Consider the following 18,466-nt stretch of genomic DNA (forward strand, 5'->3'; position numbering starts at 1 on the left):
CAAGATAGATGAAACTTAGTCAGAAAAAAGATTCTGCAGATGTTCTTCAACTAAGATTTTGTCCACTATTCTTAAAGTCACACTTTCATTTTTTCTTATCCACTTGATCCATCCAGATTTAGCAAGTGTTTGTCCTGGATGGTGGACAATCTATCTAGATACCAAATGTCAAGACTATTTCCTACTTACCAACAGTTAGTTTCCTTTCAGTAAGGAAAGTGTGCACACTGTAAATGTCTCTCATCAATTCTGAGTCCCCAAAGGTGAAATAAACCACATCACGGTCAGCTACAGCAGCTGCCAGTATCTGTATTAAGGCTGTAGGCAAAGAAAAAAAACAAAACACAACATAGCTATATGATGACACTTCCATCAAGACACTTTTAGTTCTTGCAACCAGCTAAATTATAGCTGGTGTGCCATAGCTTTATCCTGGATTAAAGATTTATAAACCTAACATATGTGTTATTAGAAATGGCAAATACAGATGGGTATAAATCATCTACTCGTGTGACTTTACACGCATGCTCTGAGAAGATCATTAAGACGCAGAATTCCCACACAAGGGAATTTTTTTCCTTTGTGGGAAAATAAAGGAAGCTACATCTGAGGTAGTGCAGTCAAGGCACTAAGGTGGTATTTTCTTTTACTTATATTAATTTGGAACTAAACTTTTTGTTTGCTTGCTGTATTAATTACTTTGTCTTATTATATAGTCACTGATCTTCTGTTATCACAGGAGTCTTTGTGATGTTTCCTGAACAATGCACTTGGGAGACTCTAATGCTCTCATTAACCCTATAGCAAGCATTTTCAAAATGGGTTAGAGACTATACCTTCATCCCTCCTGTACTCCCACTTCCACCCAATTGCTGTAGTATGGAGTGGGAAAATCACTGAGAATCAATTTCCCCAAGAATCAAAGTTACAAATCACTGAGCCTGAAATATGTTTCCAAAAATGAAGGTCCTTTATAACTTTAATCTCAAGACAATATTTATTTCATTTTTAAAATTTTTTGAGGATTTTAAAATTTTAATTTCATTGTATTTAATATATAGTACACAATGTAGTGATTCATCAGTTCCATATATTACTCAATGCTCATCAAGTGTACTCAATCCCCTTCACCTATTTCAACCATCCCCTCATTCACCTGCCCTCTGGTAACCATCTATTTATTCTCTATAGTTAAGAGTCTGTTGGTTTGCTTCTCCTTTTTATCCCTTTGTTTTGCTTCTTAAATTCCACACATGAATGAAATTTTACAGTATCTATCTTTCTTGACTGACTTATTTTGCCTAGCATTTATACACTATAGCTCTAACCATGTGGTGGCAAATGGCAAAACTGTGTATTCTTTTATATGACTAATACTATACACACACACACATACACACACATACGTGGAATATATATACCACATCTTCTTTAGCCATTCATCTTTGGATGGACACTTGGGCTGCTTCCATAGTTTGGCTACTGTAAATAATGCTACAGTAAACACAAGGGTGCATATATCCTTTTGAATTAGTGTTTTCATAGTGTGATTAGTGGATCATGGGTAATTCTATTTTTAATTTTTTGAGGAACCTCCATACTGTCTTCTACAGTGGCTGCACCAGTTTTCATTCCCACCAACAATACAGGAGTGTTTCTTTTACTCCACATCCTTGCCAACACTTGTTTCTTGAGTCTTTTATTTTAGCCATTCTGATAGGTGTAAGGTGATGTCTCATTATGGTTTTTTTTTTTTCATTATGGTTTTGATTTCCCCAATGATTAGTTTATGTTGAGCAACTTTTATATGTCTGTTGGTCATTTGTATGTCTTCTTTGGAGAAAGGTCAATAAATACAATTTATTTTAAATAACAACAACAAAACACCACAGGTATAAACTGAACAAAACAACATAGGTATAATTCTTTTCTAGTTACATATCTTTTCCTTTATTAAAAAGGAGGTGGGAATCTAAAACATTATGGGAAATAAATAACTTCAATATAGTTTTGATTTTTCAAGCATGTTAAAACTCTACATACTATAAAAAATTAAAACAATAAGAATGGGGATGGAAAGGAAGCTATAATAGAAAGCAAACAAAAACAAATTAACCTAATTTGTTATCTAACTTTTACCAAATCTAAAGGAAATTTCGTCTTAAAGTGTCTTTTCACAAATGGCTTATTAGCTACAAGGGAGGAAAAAAACTCAGGATCTGTATGGTGGAGAAATCAGACAACACCTTGACTGAGTGATCAAAATTAACATCATCAATGGGGCAGATGGCCATCAAGTGCCTCTAGATACTATCACCTCTAGCTACTAAGAATGCATCACCTCAACCTAATTATGAGGAAACAGCTTACAAACTCAAGGAATACTGTATCCTTTAAACATGCCAATGTCATTAAAAAAAAAAAAAAAAAGGCTATGGAAATACTCCAAATTCAAAAGGAGGCTAAAAGACAGGACAACTAGGGGCAATACCTGACCCTGAACCCTATATTGGAGGGCAAAATGGCTATAAACAGTTTTATTAGAGTACTTCACAAAATTGGAACATAGATGATAGAATAGACAAAAATATTCCATCAATGTACATTTATGAGTTTATTAGTAATCGTAATGTGTTTCTGTAGAATATTTTATTCTTGGGAAACACACACTGAAGTATTAGGAAAAGGAGTAGAACGTATATAACTTAAGCTCAAATTGTATACACACACAGGTGTTTACTTTTTCTTTCGTAACTTTTTGTAAATTTGAAACTATGTCCAATAAAAAGTTTTATTTTTTAAAGATTTTATTTATTTATTCACCAGAGACACAGAGAGAGGCAGAGACATAGGCAAAGGGAGAAGCAGGCTCCCCACAGTGAGCCCAATGCAGGACTTGAGTGGAAGGCAGACAATCACTGAGCCACCCAGACATCCAAATAAAAAGTTTTAAAAAATTATGTAAGAAGGAAAAATATTTTTAGGTTGAACATTTGATATAGTTGAGAGTCCTCAAATTTCAGAAAGAATCTAAGACTATAAATTATAATACATGTGAGATTCTAAAATACCAAAGTATTTCTTAATTTCCAAACTGGTATTTATTGAGTATCCACAACATGTGAGGTACCATGACTAGGCCTCATTAATCTTAGAGTGTTGAAAGTAATTAATCTCAAAATAGAGGTAGGTTTTAATTAAAACTATTCAACCAACTTATACATACATGAAAGCTTCAGTACACTCAATTTTAAAAGGTTCCTAATTAACCTAAACTACAAATAAAAATGAAAAAATGAATTGTCATTTTCCTTTACTAATAAGTATGATTTCTTACCTTTTAGTCTGAATAAAAATTTGGCTTTAAGTTTTTCTATTTAAAAAAGAGAAACTCGGGCAGCCCCGGTGGCGCAGGGATTTAGCGCTAAATCACTGCGCCACCTGCAGCCCAGGGTGTGATCCTGGGGACCCCGAATAGAGTCCCACGTCGGGCTCCTTGCATGGAGCCTGCTTCTCCCTCTGCCTGTGTCTCTGCCTCTCTCTCTCTCTCTCTCTGTCTCTCATGAATAAATAAAATCTTTTAAAAAAAATTTTAAAAAATAAATAAATAAAAAAGAGAAACTCAAAGAAAAGTCCTTTCAGTCCTATCTCCTTATATACAGAAATACTAGATCACTGGTCATTTGCCACTTATGAAAATGAAATATGAATAAACATTCAGAATTTATCTCCTCATAGAATTTATTTTAAAAATGTTTCAAGGCCATCACATTCCTATGGATAAGCTCTTGGAACTAAGCTTGACAAAGCTACCAAAAAGAGGCTGGATGATAATAAGCATGTATCAGACAGGTTGGGACTAGAAACAGCAGACCAGAGTTCAGTCCTCACCCATCTGCTGGCTCTTTAGATCTGTAACTTTGGCCAAGTTACTTAACTCTCTTTGCTACATTTTTCCCAGGGATGCTATGAAGGGAGTTAGATCAGATGATCCCTAAAGATTCTTTCAGAGTGTAGAATTCCATAATCCTTGATATAATTTTTCTCCTTGCATTGGATATTAGACTATAAATATACAAGTGAAATTTTCAGAAATACAAATTAATCTTGACTCTCTACATGTTAGTAATCACAACAAAAATTCACTTTAAACAGAACTGTCTTCAGACCTCACTATCAACAACATCCTCAAGACCTTTGCAAATCTAAGGAATTAAGTCTCAGGATTTAGGTGAATTCTCTTGCATGAGAATAAATCACAAATCTAATAGGGTATGTGGACTGAGTCCAAGTATGACATAAAAGCATCAAATTCTAACTTCAAGCACAACTAGGTGCCAAAATAATCACTTAAATTAACCGGCAGGGAGCTTGGTTTTAATTTTCTTTTTGGCATCAATGTTAAGCTATAAAGCAAATTCAAATAAGTATAAATAATATCAAAAAACAATTCATAGTGTCTTCTTGCAACAAATATACCACACCAAATATGAGTAAGATGATGGCTATTCATACCACAGTATGGTTTGAGGCCATCAGCATGTAATATTAGTAACAACTGCTAACACCAAGTTCTCACAGCATGCTGAATGGTTCTAGCAGCTTTAAAAGCACAAACTCAAGATTTACATGAATTAACTCAGTTAATCCTTACAAAAACTGAATAATATAAGTATTATCTCCATTTTGAAACCAAGGCACTATGGGAGCCAAAGTTTAAGTAATTTGTCTAGGGTCACAGGCCAGAAAGCAGTGGAGCTGAGGTTTGAACTCTGGCAGTCTGACTCAAGGACATGCTCCCTCCCTCACTATTCTGCAAAGGTGTCATGCCAAGTCATTCTGCTCTATTCAAAGCAAACATACCTTATGTCAGCCAGAAGAATTTCTTCAAGTAGTTTGTTTACATTATTTTAATGCATGCTGGCAAGAAGACCAAATAGTATAGATTTGAAGTACTACTGATGTCCTTCTAATGAAAACCAAGTTGTTTTGTGAGCTCCTACACCCTGGTTACCCTAAAAGCTCCAGCCTTTTTTGCTCACTCTTCTCAGCCAATTCTTATTCTATAACTGGTCTTGTCCTCTGGCTACTGTTTTTTTTTTTTTTAAGACTTTATTTATTTATTCATAGACAGAGAGAGAGAGGCAGAGACACAGGCAGAGGGAGAAGCAGGCTCCACGCAGGGAGCCCAACATGGGACTTGATCCCAGGTCTGCAGGATCACACCCCAGGCTGCAGGCGGCGCCAAACCGCTGCGCCACCAGGGCTGCCCTGGCTACTGTTTTTAATCAATACCACCTGGATTTCTCTCTCTCTCTCTCTCTCTCACACACACACACACACACACACACACACACAGAACACAAGCAGAGAGAGTGGCAGGCAGAGGGAGAAGGAGAAGCAGGCTCCCCACCGAGCAGGGAGCCCAACGTGGGGCTTGATCCCAGGACCCTCAGATTATGACATGAGCCAAAGGCAGATGCTTAACCAACTGAGCCACCTAGGCGCCCTCACCTGCCTTGTTTTTTGTTTTGTTTTGTTTTTTAATTTTCATTTATTTATGATAGTCACAGAGAGAGAGAGAGAGAGAGAGGCAGAGACACAGGCAGAGGGAGAAGCAGGCTCCATGCACCGGGAGCCCGACGTGGGACTCGATCCCGGGTCTCCAGGATCGCGCCCTGGGCCAAAGGCAGGCGCTAAACCGCTGCGCCACCCAGGGATCCCCGTTTTCTGTTTTTTAAGATTTGTTTATTGATTTGAAAAAGAGAAAGAAAGAGAGTCGGGGATAAGGACAGAAGGAGAAAATCTTCAAGCAGACTCCCTGATAAGCACAGAGCCCAGCTACCTGGGACTTGAGCTTTCAACCCTGAGATCACAGCCTGAGTCAAAACCAAGAGTTGGATGTTTAAGTGACTGAGCCATCCAGGTGCCCTGATCCTTTCACTGGCTTTAGATGTACTCTCTCTTTAAGAACTCAGTCATCTCTAGAATGGCAAATCCCAAATCCAGATCCAGATCCAAAATCTGTGGCCAATAAAGATTAAACAGCAGGAGTACAGACACTGGGCTCTTGGGCATCAATTCTAGTTTGTATCCTAACATGGCTGCATGCTATTCTTCTGACTTTGGGCTAGTTACTTACCTCTCTATGCCTTGGTTATTTCATCTATAAAGATAAAAATAAAACTTACCTAATACATTGTTCTAAACTAATACATGTAAGGAAAGCACCTAGTACAATATTTGGAATACAGAATGCACTCAACATGCTCTCAACTAACAACAATAATAAAAACACTGGTTTTTGAGAAAGGCCAAATGTGAATTTTGGTTCTGACACTTACTAGCTCTCTCTCTTTGGGCAAGTTTATTAGCCTCTCTTCGAGAGAAACTTGGGTTCTTCATCTTAAAAATGTGGCTACAAATTGAAGGATAACTATTCAAACTAAAGGAGAAAATGAAATCTTTCTTAAAACTGGCTGATCATTAGTAACCCCCAGAGAGTTAAAATTTCCCAAAGCCATTTCCCAGATTCACTAAGTGGCATCTCTGAGGTTCTGATAACAACCATTACACTCACTCTAGACACCTTGAATTATCATGTATAAGACCCCACTGTAGGCAGTGGGCCCACAGAAGAAAACAATGTGGAAGTGTTAAGGAAGGAATATTCTTACTTAAGTGTGTAACAGCAAGACTGGGAGAGAAATGGAGCCTGGTGTGTTCTGACAGAAATAAACAAAGTGATAAGGAGCCTGTGGTAAGACAAACTGAACTCAACTGGCCCATATTTCTATTCTACCCTTCCATTTTTAATTGATTCACCCCTTCCCCACTTCCACAAATGGACCTCCCACAAACCCCAGCCAAAGGGATAGGTGAGGCCAATGATAGCATGGTAGAAAATGATTTATCAGAACTGTTCAGGTTTCCATTTTTTCTACATCAATGATTTTTTTGGAGTTTAGCTATCTTGATTCCAAAATAGCAAAACAACCAGTACAGACATTATTTAAGTTTGATGTCAATGGGATATATGGTATGAAGGAAAATAAATTTATAAAATGTTGCTATAATCTCAAAGAATTTTTCACTTAATATAAATATGCAATAAAAGTAAACTGAAAAGCTTTTTTTTTTTTTTTCTTTAAGATTTCATGTATTTATTCATGAGAGGGAGAGAGAGAGAGAGAGGCAGAGACACAGGCAGAGGGAGAAGCAGGCTCCCTGCAGGGAGCCCGCTGTGGGACTCAATCCTGGGACTCCAGGGTCACCCCGGGCCAAAGGCTGGCACCAAACTGCTGAGCCACCCAGAGATCCCCCTGAAAAGCTTCCTAATCTCACTGGAGATGTAGCCAGTTTAATGACTTCCTGGCTATAATGATTTGGCCCAAGAGATGGGAAAGTGATCTAAGTTGGTCCAAGGAGTATTTCCATAAAATTTTTATTTTAAAAATTTTTTTAAAAGATTTTTTAGATTTATTTATTTGAGAGAGTGAGAGAGAGAGGGCATGAGCAGGGCGAGAGGGAGAGACAGAAGCAGACTCCCTGCTGAGCAGAGTGTCCCAAGCTGGGCTGAATCCCAGGACCCCAGGATCATGACCTGAGCCAAAGGCAGCATTTAACCAACTAAACCACCCACTCATTCTTCCATAAAATTTCTAAATTAAGGATTTCTCCTTTCCTCTAGGATTACCCAATTACAGTACTATAAGCCTGGAACTATTTGGTCCCCAGCTCCTGCCATGGAGAGATAACCAATGGAAGGAGAAGAGAACAAAGCCATCATCGTGAGACAAGCAGATAGAGAGGGAACCAATTCACAAAAGGGAGCATCTGATCCTAGGATCCAGTCATCCCTGAGGCCAAACTTACTCTGCCTTTCTCATCCACATCAGCCAATAATCCTCCTTCAGACTTAAGTGATTAGGCAGATTAGTGTCACTTAAAAATAAAAATCCTACTACAAAACTTTGTTACAGTGTTGGCGAGTTGGAGATGGGTGGTGGGAGAGGAATAGGGATCTTTGTGCAACAGTTAACACTAGAGTGGAGTCTTAAGGGAACACAGGGAATTAGCCAGATACTAATAGGCAATTTCAGAAAAATGTGCAAAACCCTAGAATAGTGAAAGGCACACAGGGTTGTTGAATAAATTTGTTAAAGAGAAGTTCATTGAGCATATTTTATTTGCAAATCGACTTTTATGTAATGAAAGTAGGGAATGGATAGAAAATACATAAGACTACAACATCAAGATAGCTTTTAATTACAGTAAACTAGAAATGGCATAATATTCCCAAGTCAGGTAACACAGTATGGAGAGGTATAAAAAATAAACACTGAAGGACATGGAAAGAGGAATTGGCAAAAATATAATAGAACTTTAGAGTACCACTCAATCCCTTCGCAAAGCAAGTAGACAAAATAAGAGTGATATAGGGTGATCTAATAAGTATAGAATCTAACAGACAGAATAAGTTCTACACACACCCTTCTGAGACATCTGAGACATGCCAATATAGTATCTACAACAATGGACTGTTAGGCCATCAAGAAGCTTAAAAAACTCCGAAAAGTAGAAATAATACTATCTACACTCTTTGATTATGATGTAATAAAATTTAGAAATAAAAGATAAGGGCAGCCCAGGTGGCTCAGTGGTTTAGTGCCACCTTCAGCCCAGGGCCTGATCCTGGGGACCTGGGATCGAGTCCCACATCGGGCTCCCTGCATGGAGCCTACTTCTCCCTCTGCCTGTGTCTCTGCCTGTCTCTCCCTCTCTCTCTGCCTGTGTCTCTCATGAATAAATAAATTTAAAAAAAAAGAAATAAAAGATAAAAGAAACCATTTTCTTTTTAAAACATTTTAAAAAGTTTAAAATTATATCCTAAAAATCTCATGGGTGTCTGGTGGTATTCTTAGGGCAGTAGCCTACTTCACAGTCTCTGAGACAGGATGAATAAAGCTGCAAAAAGAAGTTGCTTCCATCCTAACAATGAAAAAAGGCTAAGTAATCTAGAGAATCATAAATTCTTCCTGAGTCGACCAGAGAGTTGTGGTGTTGCAAGGCAACCAAAGTATGACAACCCTAAAAAGATATGAAACACATACTCTATTATCTTTGAAAGAGTGTAAGAGACAGAGGTGACCATCATACAAATGGATAAGAATAAATCAGCTAAAACATAAATATAATTTTAAAAGCCAAGCATAGACTGGGGGTTTACTCTGGAATAACCAGGAGCCCCAGAAATAGAGTTCACACTCACTCAAAAGCTTTTTTTCATAGGCCCTCACAAGGTCTTCAGAAAGATAAGGGGCTAGGCAGAAGGACAGAGAGAGTCCATGTGATAGCACAGGCAGGCAGGAAATGACTGGCTGCTGGTGGGGGACAGGCAGCAAGTCCCTCCCTCTTCTCCACGTCCCTTCTTTTCTACCCTCTGGCTCCTAAGGCCATTGGCAGAAAGTTGTTAGTAAATGTCTGTTGAATTAATGACTTTATGAAAAATACTATCTTAACAGTTGTCAGCAGAATGCACAATAAAAACAGCTCAAAAATTATAAATTGCAACTCATGTACAGTTAGCAAGCATACTAACAAACATTTAACCTTATTGCTAATAAACGAAACACAATTTTAAGTTTAAATGCCCATGTTCTCTCTCCATGATTTTTTTTTTATATCTTTCCTTCCTTCTTTCTCTTGTAAGATAGGGATAGTATCTGATAGTTCAAAGAATCTTGCTAGTAGGTTTAGTAAGACCTAGGGACAGATAAAGATGGCCAACTGAGAAAAAGTTAATACTGGCCCTGTTTTTATCTGTTCTCAAAAAGTTTTAGTTTTCCAACCTTGTATTTCCATCTATTGATACTCTGAATTGTACCATAGTCTCTTGATTCTTTTCCATGCACCTGCTCTATCTCCCTAATATTGGATCATTAGCAAACATCTCTTTCTTGGTACTCTCTCCTCTTAGGGATTCACCAAGGATTTAAATGCCCCCTTCCTCATGTCTACCATGTGACTAATGAGAAGGCAAGTTTGTAAAAGAGAGGCTTATTCTCTCCTGATAACTGACTTTTTAAAAAATTGAGGTATAACTGACATATAAAGCTATACTGGTTTTCACATATGCAATATAATGATTTGATATTTGTATATATTGAGAAATAATCACCACAGTAAGTACAGTTAACACTCATCATCATACATGGTTACAACATTTTTTTCTTGTGATGAGAACTTTTAAGATCTACTCTTTTAGCAACTTTCCAATACACTATACAGTTATTATTAACTATAGTCACCATGTTGTACATAACATCCCTATGACTTATTAATTTTATAATTCGAAGTTTGTTCATTCTGATCCCTTTCACCAATTTCACCTACCTCCACACTCCATTTCTGGAAATCTATTTTCTATATCTGAGCTTGGGTTGGTGTTTGTTTGTTTGTTTGTTTAACATTCCACACATAGGTGAGACATACAGTATTTGCCTTTCTCTGTCTCACTCATTCAGTTAGCATAAAAATGCCCTTAAGGTCTATCCATGTTATCAGAAAATTTTATGATACTTTCTCACAAAAACATTATATACTTACAACAGAAAAACACAAATTAAAAAAAAATCATCTATATCACTCAGAAACAACCACAGTTAATCTTTGCATATAAACAGATAAACATAGAGAATCTCAAATTTGTGAGATACTTTATATTCATAATTCAATTTTTAAAATGGTTGATTATGCATATAGTATGCATTTCCCTTAATTTGGCAGTATTCCAAAAACATCCTTCCATGTCAGGAGTTGTATTTCTGCAATAATTATAATGTCTACATAATATTTCATTACATAGATGTACCATAATATCTTTCTTTTCAAAATGAGTATTAGTAAGTAATTCCCCACTAAAGGATAAACAACTACTTCAATTTTTTTTTAATTCTTTTTTTTTAATTTATTTTTTATTGGTGTTCAATTTACTAACATACAGAATAACCCCAAGTGCCCGTCACCCATTCACTCCCACCCCCCCGCCCTCCTCCCCTTCTACCACCCCTAGTTCATTTCCCAGAGTTAGCAGTCTTTGCGTTCTGTCTCCCTTTCTGATATTTCCCACACATTTCTTCTCCCTTCCCTTATATTCCTTTTCACTATTATTTATATTCCCCAAATGAATGAAACATATTCAAGTGAATGAAGAGGAGGGAGTTGTCAAAAAGTCACTCTAAAATTTAAATCTCAGAGGATCCCTGGGTGGCTCAGCGGTTTAGCGCCTGCCTTTGGCCCAGGGTCCCGCGTCGGGCTCCTGGCTCGGAGCCTGCTTCTCCCTCCTCCTGTGTCTCTGCCTCTCTCACTCTATGTCTATCATAAATAAATAAATAAATCTTAAAAAAATAAAATAAAATTTAAATTTCAATAATTGAGAAGATGAACTACATAATGAAAATCTTTGAGTACTATGCTTGATACTCACCAGGGGAAACAAAACTATAATCTGAGAAAAAGATTTTTATGCAATAAGGAAAAGAAAGGAAATGAACACATATATAAAGCTTTTCAAATTGTCTATCACAGATGACCAAGGCTTAAGGCAGATGTGGTCTTCTGGATTGATGTTGTATAAATCTACTCATTCATCTTACATAAGAGAAAAACAGGAAAAAAAAATCTGTCATAAGATCAATGAGCCGAGTCAAAAATAGGCTTCCTCAAATAAATTGAGGATGATAAAGAATTTCATAAAATCCAGAAATTTCTTCTACAGATTTTCAAAACCCTGAAAATAATAACATGCAGTTTTTGTTTCTGAATATGAAAAAAAAATATGGGTGAAAGTCTTTAGAATGAAAAGATTTTTCTAAGCATGCTGCAAATATGTGAACACAAAAATTAACTCCACATGACAATAGGTTGAAATAAATGAAAAAACTGAGAAAAATACCTGTAACATATGACAAATAATTAACATTTAATATACAAAGAGTTATTAATAGTCAATGAAAAGTCAAAACTATTCCCAAAGAGCTAAATGGGCAGAAGAGTGAAAAAGCAATTCACAAAGCAAATAAAAATGGGCAATAAACATGAGAAATGTTGAACCTCAGAGAAATGTTAAAAATTGACTAAAACCCATGTTGGTAAGGTTTCTTATGTAAGAAGACAATATAAATTAGCCTTTCAGAAGGACGGTCTGCAACAAGTATCAAAATATAAAGTATATATGGCCTTTGAGTCATTAATCTCACTTCTAGGAATTAACACTATGAAAATAATTATATAGAACATACATTTATACACTGCAGTTGTGGAGGCCGAGAAAATTAAGGCCATTCCACTTTTAAGTTCAGCCTTAGCACAAGTACAGCCATCCCAGGCCCCTGGGAATAAGAGCTGAAATTTACATTACTTCAGTTACAGGAAGAAAATAGCTTACAGCTTAACGTCCTAGAAAGCCCCATATTAGAATAAAAACAGAGCCCAAGCCAAGGGCAGGAAGCCCCTATTAGAATGAGAACAGAGCTCAATGCCCTTGAAGGCCCCATATCAAAATGTAAACAGAACTTGAGGAATTCTTCCACCCTTTCTGGAGGTCCCCTAGACCAGCCCTTAAAACTAAGCTAAAACCCACCTCAGGGTCCAAGTCCCTGCTCCGCTGTGTCGGGTATACTTGGACCCAAGCTCGAGCTTGTAAATAAACCCTTGTGTGTGTTTGCATCGGTGTCGGCTCCTTGGTGGTTTCTCGGATTCGCAATCTTGGGCACAACAGCAGTATTGTTTATAAGATATAAAAATAAACCAACGGTCTAAAAATGGGAGAACCAGTGAAATAAAGTATGGTACACAGAGGTATGTACAACAGAATGTTATGTGTAGCTATTAAAAATGTTGACAGTACATTTACATTTGTTGGTGTTGAAAGCCATCCATGAGAGGGTTTTCAAAAAGAGGTTAGAGCATAGACAATATGGTGTCATGTTATTGTCAAGTTGTTACACAGATTGTTACGTGGGAATGTCTGAAAGGATGGTCACCAAAACACTATGACTTCTGATGATTTTTACATACTTCATAATACTTTCCTGGATTAAAAAAATAATAAATGTGTCACTTTTACAAAAATAACACTCATAAATTATGACAGACTCAACTGTTTCATTCCCAGCAAGACAGACTCTAGTATATCTAGTTTGGCTATCAAGGCCAGCTGGTTGTTTATGTTTGCTTTGTTTTCTCGTTACTTTAATAACAAAGTTTCAAAAATCCTTGGAATTTCCTGAGCCATACTGTCATTGTTATGCTAAGGAGGGGACTCTGGGTGGGCCCAGAGATAGCTACAAAATTGGGATTTTCAGCCATTGACCTCCAGGAAGTGGAAGGAGGGCTGAAACTGAGTTCAGTGTGTGCCTACACAGTGAGGCCCCCATAAAAACCTTAGACAAAGGTGAGTGGAGCCTCCAGGTTGGCAAACACAGTGATGTGTGAGGAGAGTGATATGCCCTGACACCACAGGGAGAAGGCATGGAAGCTCTGTATTCCCTCCCAGATCTCACTCACCTTATGTGTATCCTTTATGATAAAACTGTAGTAGCACCTTCCTGAGTTCTCTGAGTCATTCTAGTGAATTATCAAAACTGAAGGGGGTTGTTAAGAACCTCCTAGATTGGCAGCCAGTTGGTCAGAGGTGTGGGGAGCCTGGGGATATCCCACCCAAGACTTTCAGCTAGAGTCTGAAGTAGGGGTGGTCTTATGGAGGACTCTGCCCTTAACCTGTGGGATTTGTACTAACTCCAGGTAGTTAATGGCAGGATTATATAGCAGCACACCTAGCTGGTGCCAGATCAGTCAGGCTGACACAGAACAATAACCTTCCTAAGTAATGATATATTATTTTCTATAATGGATACTTTTGAAAGTAAAGAAAATGTCGTAATTTGGTAAATGGCAATAGTTTTGTTGATCAGATTTTGTGATTTTTCTACCATAAACCATAAAATGCAAGAAATGTTTATCCTTCGTGGATACCCAAACGGCTCCTCAAATAAGTTATTTAGGCAGCTCTCCCAAGCTATACTCCCACATATGTGTACCTCTATTCACTACTATACTGCATTTGTCTATGCCTCTCATATGCTGGACTGTGAATTCCAAAGCAAGGAACACATCTTATTCACCTCTGCATTCTCAGAATCTACCCCAGTGCCTAAAATACGGCAGATGCCTCACAAGTTTGGTGAATACATGAGTCAACAAAATAGCTCTGTCTAAAAAAACAACAAAAAAAAAAAAACAAAGGTTCTGTCTATCAAAATCACTTTTGCCAAGGAAGGTGCTTAGTGGGTGCTTTCGTTTGAAAACTAAATACCGTGTATGGTAGATCAAAGAGGTAAGTAACCTCTGCAGGAAAATAGTAAGTAAAAATAAGAATTCCTTTATTTATTTATTTATTTTAAAGATTCGTTTATTTATTCATTCAGAGAGAGAGAGACAGACAGACAGAGACACAGGCAGAGGGAGCCCGACGTGGACTCGATCTTGGGTCTCCGGGATCACACCCTGGGCTGCAGGCGGCGCTAAACCGCTGCGCCACCGGGGCTGCCCAAGAATTCCTTTAAATACAGCAAGAAAAAAAAAGGGGATGATGTTAAATATTGTTTTTCTCTTCTCTTTGACTTTTGTGGTCTCTTATTACAACAGAACATTAGAAATCCAAGTTTGAAGGACTTTTTTTCCTAGTCAGAATGCTATTATCCTTCTTACAACAATTTATTTACTCACCTTTTAATCTAGCATCACCACCAAAAGCACCACAGCCCCAGTTTCCTGTAGCCACTGCAGAAAGATTCTCTGAAGAAACTCCAGGACGGAGAAATCCACAGTAAGCCTGCAGGATGAAAGAAACATCACAATATGTGAGGGACTAGACACTACCAGCATTTCAGACTGATGTATTAGGATTAGGATCAGGAACTATTATCAAGCTTATGTCTTTTTTTTTTTTCCATTCTTTTTTTTTTTCTTAGGGGCCAAAGTAGAGGGAAAAGCAGAAAATCCTCGGATTATACAAGAGGGGAATAAGAAACGATCAGTTCTAATATTTGATTTGATGCTGGACAAATCAAAGCCGTTAAACCAATACAGGTCTCAGTTTCTTCATCTGATTCAAATATAAATTGAAAGATCAGAGATATTTCAAGAACTGATGGGATCCCAATTACAAACTACCAGGATTTAAAGGGAGGAAAGGCACTCAACACATGGTTTTATTTGAAGGCTTCTAATCACCATTTTTTTCATTTCGCTTCCTCAATACTCATTCTCTGAATTATTGGGACTAGATTAATAACTGTGATTTTGCTTTTAAATGTGCTTCCTGCCACTGAAATGCTTAATAATGAAAAAACAATCATTTATTTAAAAGGGATTCCTACACCTGGTTATCAAGTAACCTTTAAGATCCCCTCCAGCTCTAAAATTCTCTGGTTTCACAGCTCTGTTTACACCAGAATATTTTAAAATTTGCTGGTCACCCGAGAAAAGTACAATATATCTTAAGGATGCTGGCTAAGTATTAATTAGAGGAATGGCTAATTTGGTATATGAGAAGACTGCCATTTAAAGTCCCAGAGTTTTTGTTTCCTATTCTTTGCTGTCAGCCCAGTTGGTCTTTCTGCCTCCTAAGGGTTCTTAGTTTTCTGGAACTATCAGACTACATTAAGAGGTTTAATTATAATAGCAAATCAAATCTCCCCTGGGTTCTCTCAAGTACCAAACAAAGCCTAAAATATAGCTTATGTATAATAGTAAATAAAATAAAAAGAATGATGTGTGACAAATGTTCCCAGAGAAAAACCAAGGATAAAGAAAGATGTTTCTATGAAACCCACACATAGAAATATAGTAAATTGTTCTCTGAAGTTTCCACAAAGGTATAAAAATTTATCTTACACACTGTCTGGATAGATTAACAAGGCTATTTCTTCCACCCCCTCCTAAACTGTAAATCCTGACAGATATTAATTATAAGTTGGTACCAGAGCATTATTCAATGCTGTGGTATAGAGCTTACACTAGAACTCACAAATTACCTGTATAATCAGATACATGGAGCTTCTGAAAATCTTTTTCAGATCAAAAATATCAGAGTTCAATTTTTTTTTTTTTAGTAGGTTCTTAAAAGATATAGAGTCTGGGGATCCCTGGGTGGCTCAGCAGTTTAACACCTGCCTTTGGCCCAGGGTGTGATCCTGGAGTCCCGGTATCAAGTCCCATATTGGGCTCTCTTGCATGGAGCTTGCTTCTCTCTCTGCCTTTCTCTGTGTCTCTTATGAATAAATAAATAAAATCTTAAAAAAAAAAAAAGAGTCTCTGTTTTATGGCAACAAGGGGCCAACAAAGTGTCAGAATAGACATAACTTTGCCACTTGGTTTCCTGTCAAATTCTCCTTAACAAGTCTAGATGAAGAAGATGATTTCTTAGGTTCCTATTGGTGCCGCCTCTCTTTTATCCTGTCAGAATGTCTTTAGCCTCTTCCTACACCAGTCTTTGGGGAGACTCATCTTTAATGAGCAAACATAGCTTGGTGAAACTAGAGCCTAACAATAGAGAATTTGAACCTATTATTTGTCCTATTATTAGGACAAAATCTAAGGTAAAGTGCTAATCAATTGTATGAAAAAACAAAACAAAAAAACTCCACAACTACCCTGAAAAATGGCCATAACAAAAACAAACTATAAAACTGACATTAATCTGCATTTAATGTTTTGATCAAAACAAATCAAACTTTAAAAAGTTAATCAGAAATTAAAGTATATAAAACAATTACAAAGTAATTAGGTATAAAGAATAACTTTATAATGTTTAAATACAAAATTCTTTTATTCTGTGTAAACAAAGCATATCTAAGGTCAGAAATAAGAGAGAGGCAGCAAGGTGCTCTGAGTTCCCTTTAGAGGGACAACTTATGCTTTTCCCTTCTGCAGTAAGGAGAGGGAGATCCCTTAAATGCTAGACCAGAGCAGGGTCACTAATCAGGGAATCACTTTCTTTTACAATGTAATGAGACCCTTTAATAACAAATAAAGATCAGATAAGGATAGAGACCTCAAAGGAGTTGCCGAGTTCTTACTTCATAGGGAAAGGTACTAGGAGTTCTCAAGAGCTTCCTGCTGGCAACAAATATATTTCATACCCACAGCTAGGGCACTTGAGGAGATTAATCAGAGCAGTAAGAATAAAAAGAAAGTCAGTTTGAACTCTATAGTCACATCCTGACCTAACATTCAACAGTGACAGAGCTATTTATTTTTACTAATAAACAACTTAAAAGAGAAAAAGAGGACACATTCATACCTCAGGACAGTAAGTAGAGGATACCAATGAATACTCATTATCTCAGAATGAATTCTGATGGGAAGAGAAGAGAGGAAGATAAAAGCAATTTTGGAGTCCTGAAAGTCACACAAAGGGGAGCTTTGAAAAGCAAGAGACAGGGAGAAAATACTGGTATCTACAGTTAAAAACTAGAGCCCAACTGGGAAGTGATGAGATAAAGACAGAAATGTAGGCTAGAAGCAAAGAAAGTGAAAAATAAAACAGGAAAACAGTTGTAAAAACCTATAGGCTCAGAACTAGACCCAGGAAATAGATGGTACTCACAGGAATAGTTGGTCACAAACACCCAGGCACAGGCATGCATGAACACACACACTGAATAGAACTCAGGCTTCAAGTTTAGCAGGCCCAAGTAGATTTAGCTAAACTGTCTTTCATTATAATGTAAACACATTATATTGTTTGCTAGATTAATAAATTAACAATTATTGTTCCAAAAGGGTTGCTTATTTGAAGACAATCTTTTCAAATCTGCACTTGTTTAACTTAAATTAATACATAGCTGGTACCAATACTGATTTTCTGAGATCTTAAAATACTGCGATCTCTTAAAAACAAACATAATATAAAAAGATCCTTAAGAATCTTTTGGAAGAGGGGCACCTGGGTGGCTCAGTCAGTTGAGTGGCTGGCTCTTGATTTCAGTTCAGGTCATGAGCTCAGGGTCCTGGGATTGAGCCCCAAGTCAGGCTCATACTCAGCAGGGAGTCGGCTTGAGGATTTTTCTCCCTCTCCCTCTGTCCCTTCCCCCTGTGCTCTCTCTAAAATAAATTAATTTAAAAATATCTTTTGGAAGACAATAAAATAATATTAATCAAGAGTCTTAAAATATCCTTAGGGAGGGTGCCAGGAGGTTCAGTTGGTAGAGATAAGACTCTTGATCTCAGGGTTGTGAGTTCAAGTCCTGTATTGGGCATGGAGCCTATATTAAAAAATATATATTATCCTTAGATAAAGTAATAACAATTTTATAAATCTCTTTTATTATTTGGTTAAATAACAAAGAAGTTTATTACTCATTATGTATAATGAGAAACTTAGGATCACCTAATTGTT

The 18,466-nt window shown here is 37.1% G+C and overlaps 1 protein-coding gene across 5 annotated transcripts in view; it reads right to left on the reverse strand.

The window, feature by feature from the left end:
* The window catches only part of PARG (poly(ADP-ribose) glycohydrolase), a 137,938-nt gene that overhangs the window by 23,252 nt on the left and 96,220 nt on the right, over positions 1 to 18,466 (reverse strand). For all 5 annotated transcript variants that reach the window (XM_025466378.3, XM_025466375.3, XM_025466374.3 and 2 more), the window contains 2 exons: positions 14,791 to 14,896; positions 190 to 318 (listed from right to left, as the gene is read on the reverse strand). In XM_025466378.3, coding sequence (XP_025322163.3) covers positions 190 to 318; positions 14,791 to 14,896 — 235 coding nt within the window. The remainder of the gene's footprint in view (positions 1 to 189; positions 319 to 14,790; positions 14,897 to 18,466) is intronic.

This window comes from Canis lupus, chromosome 28, assembly GCF_003254725.2.
Source record: "Canis lupus dingo isolate Sandy chromosome 28, ASM325472v2, whole genome shotgun sequence".
Classification (NCBI taxonomy): Eukaryota; Metazoa; Chordata; class Mammalia; order Carnivora; family Canidae; genus Canis; species Canis lupus.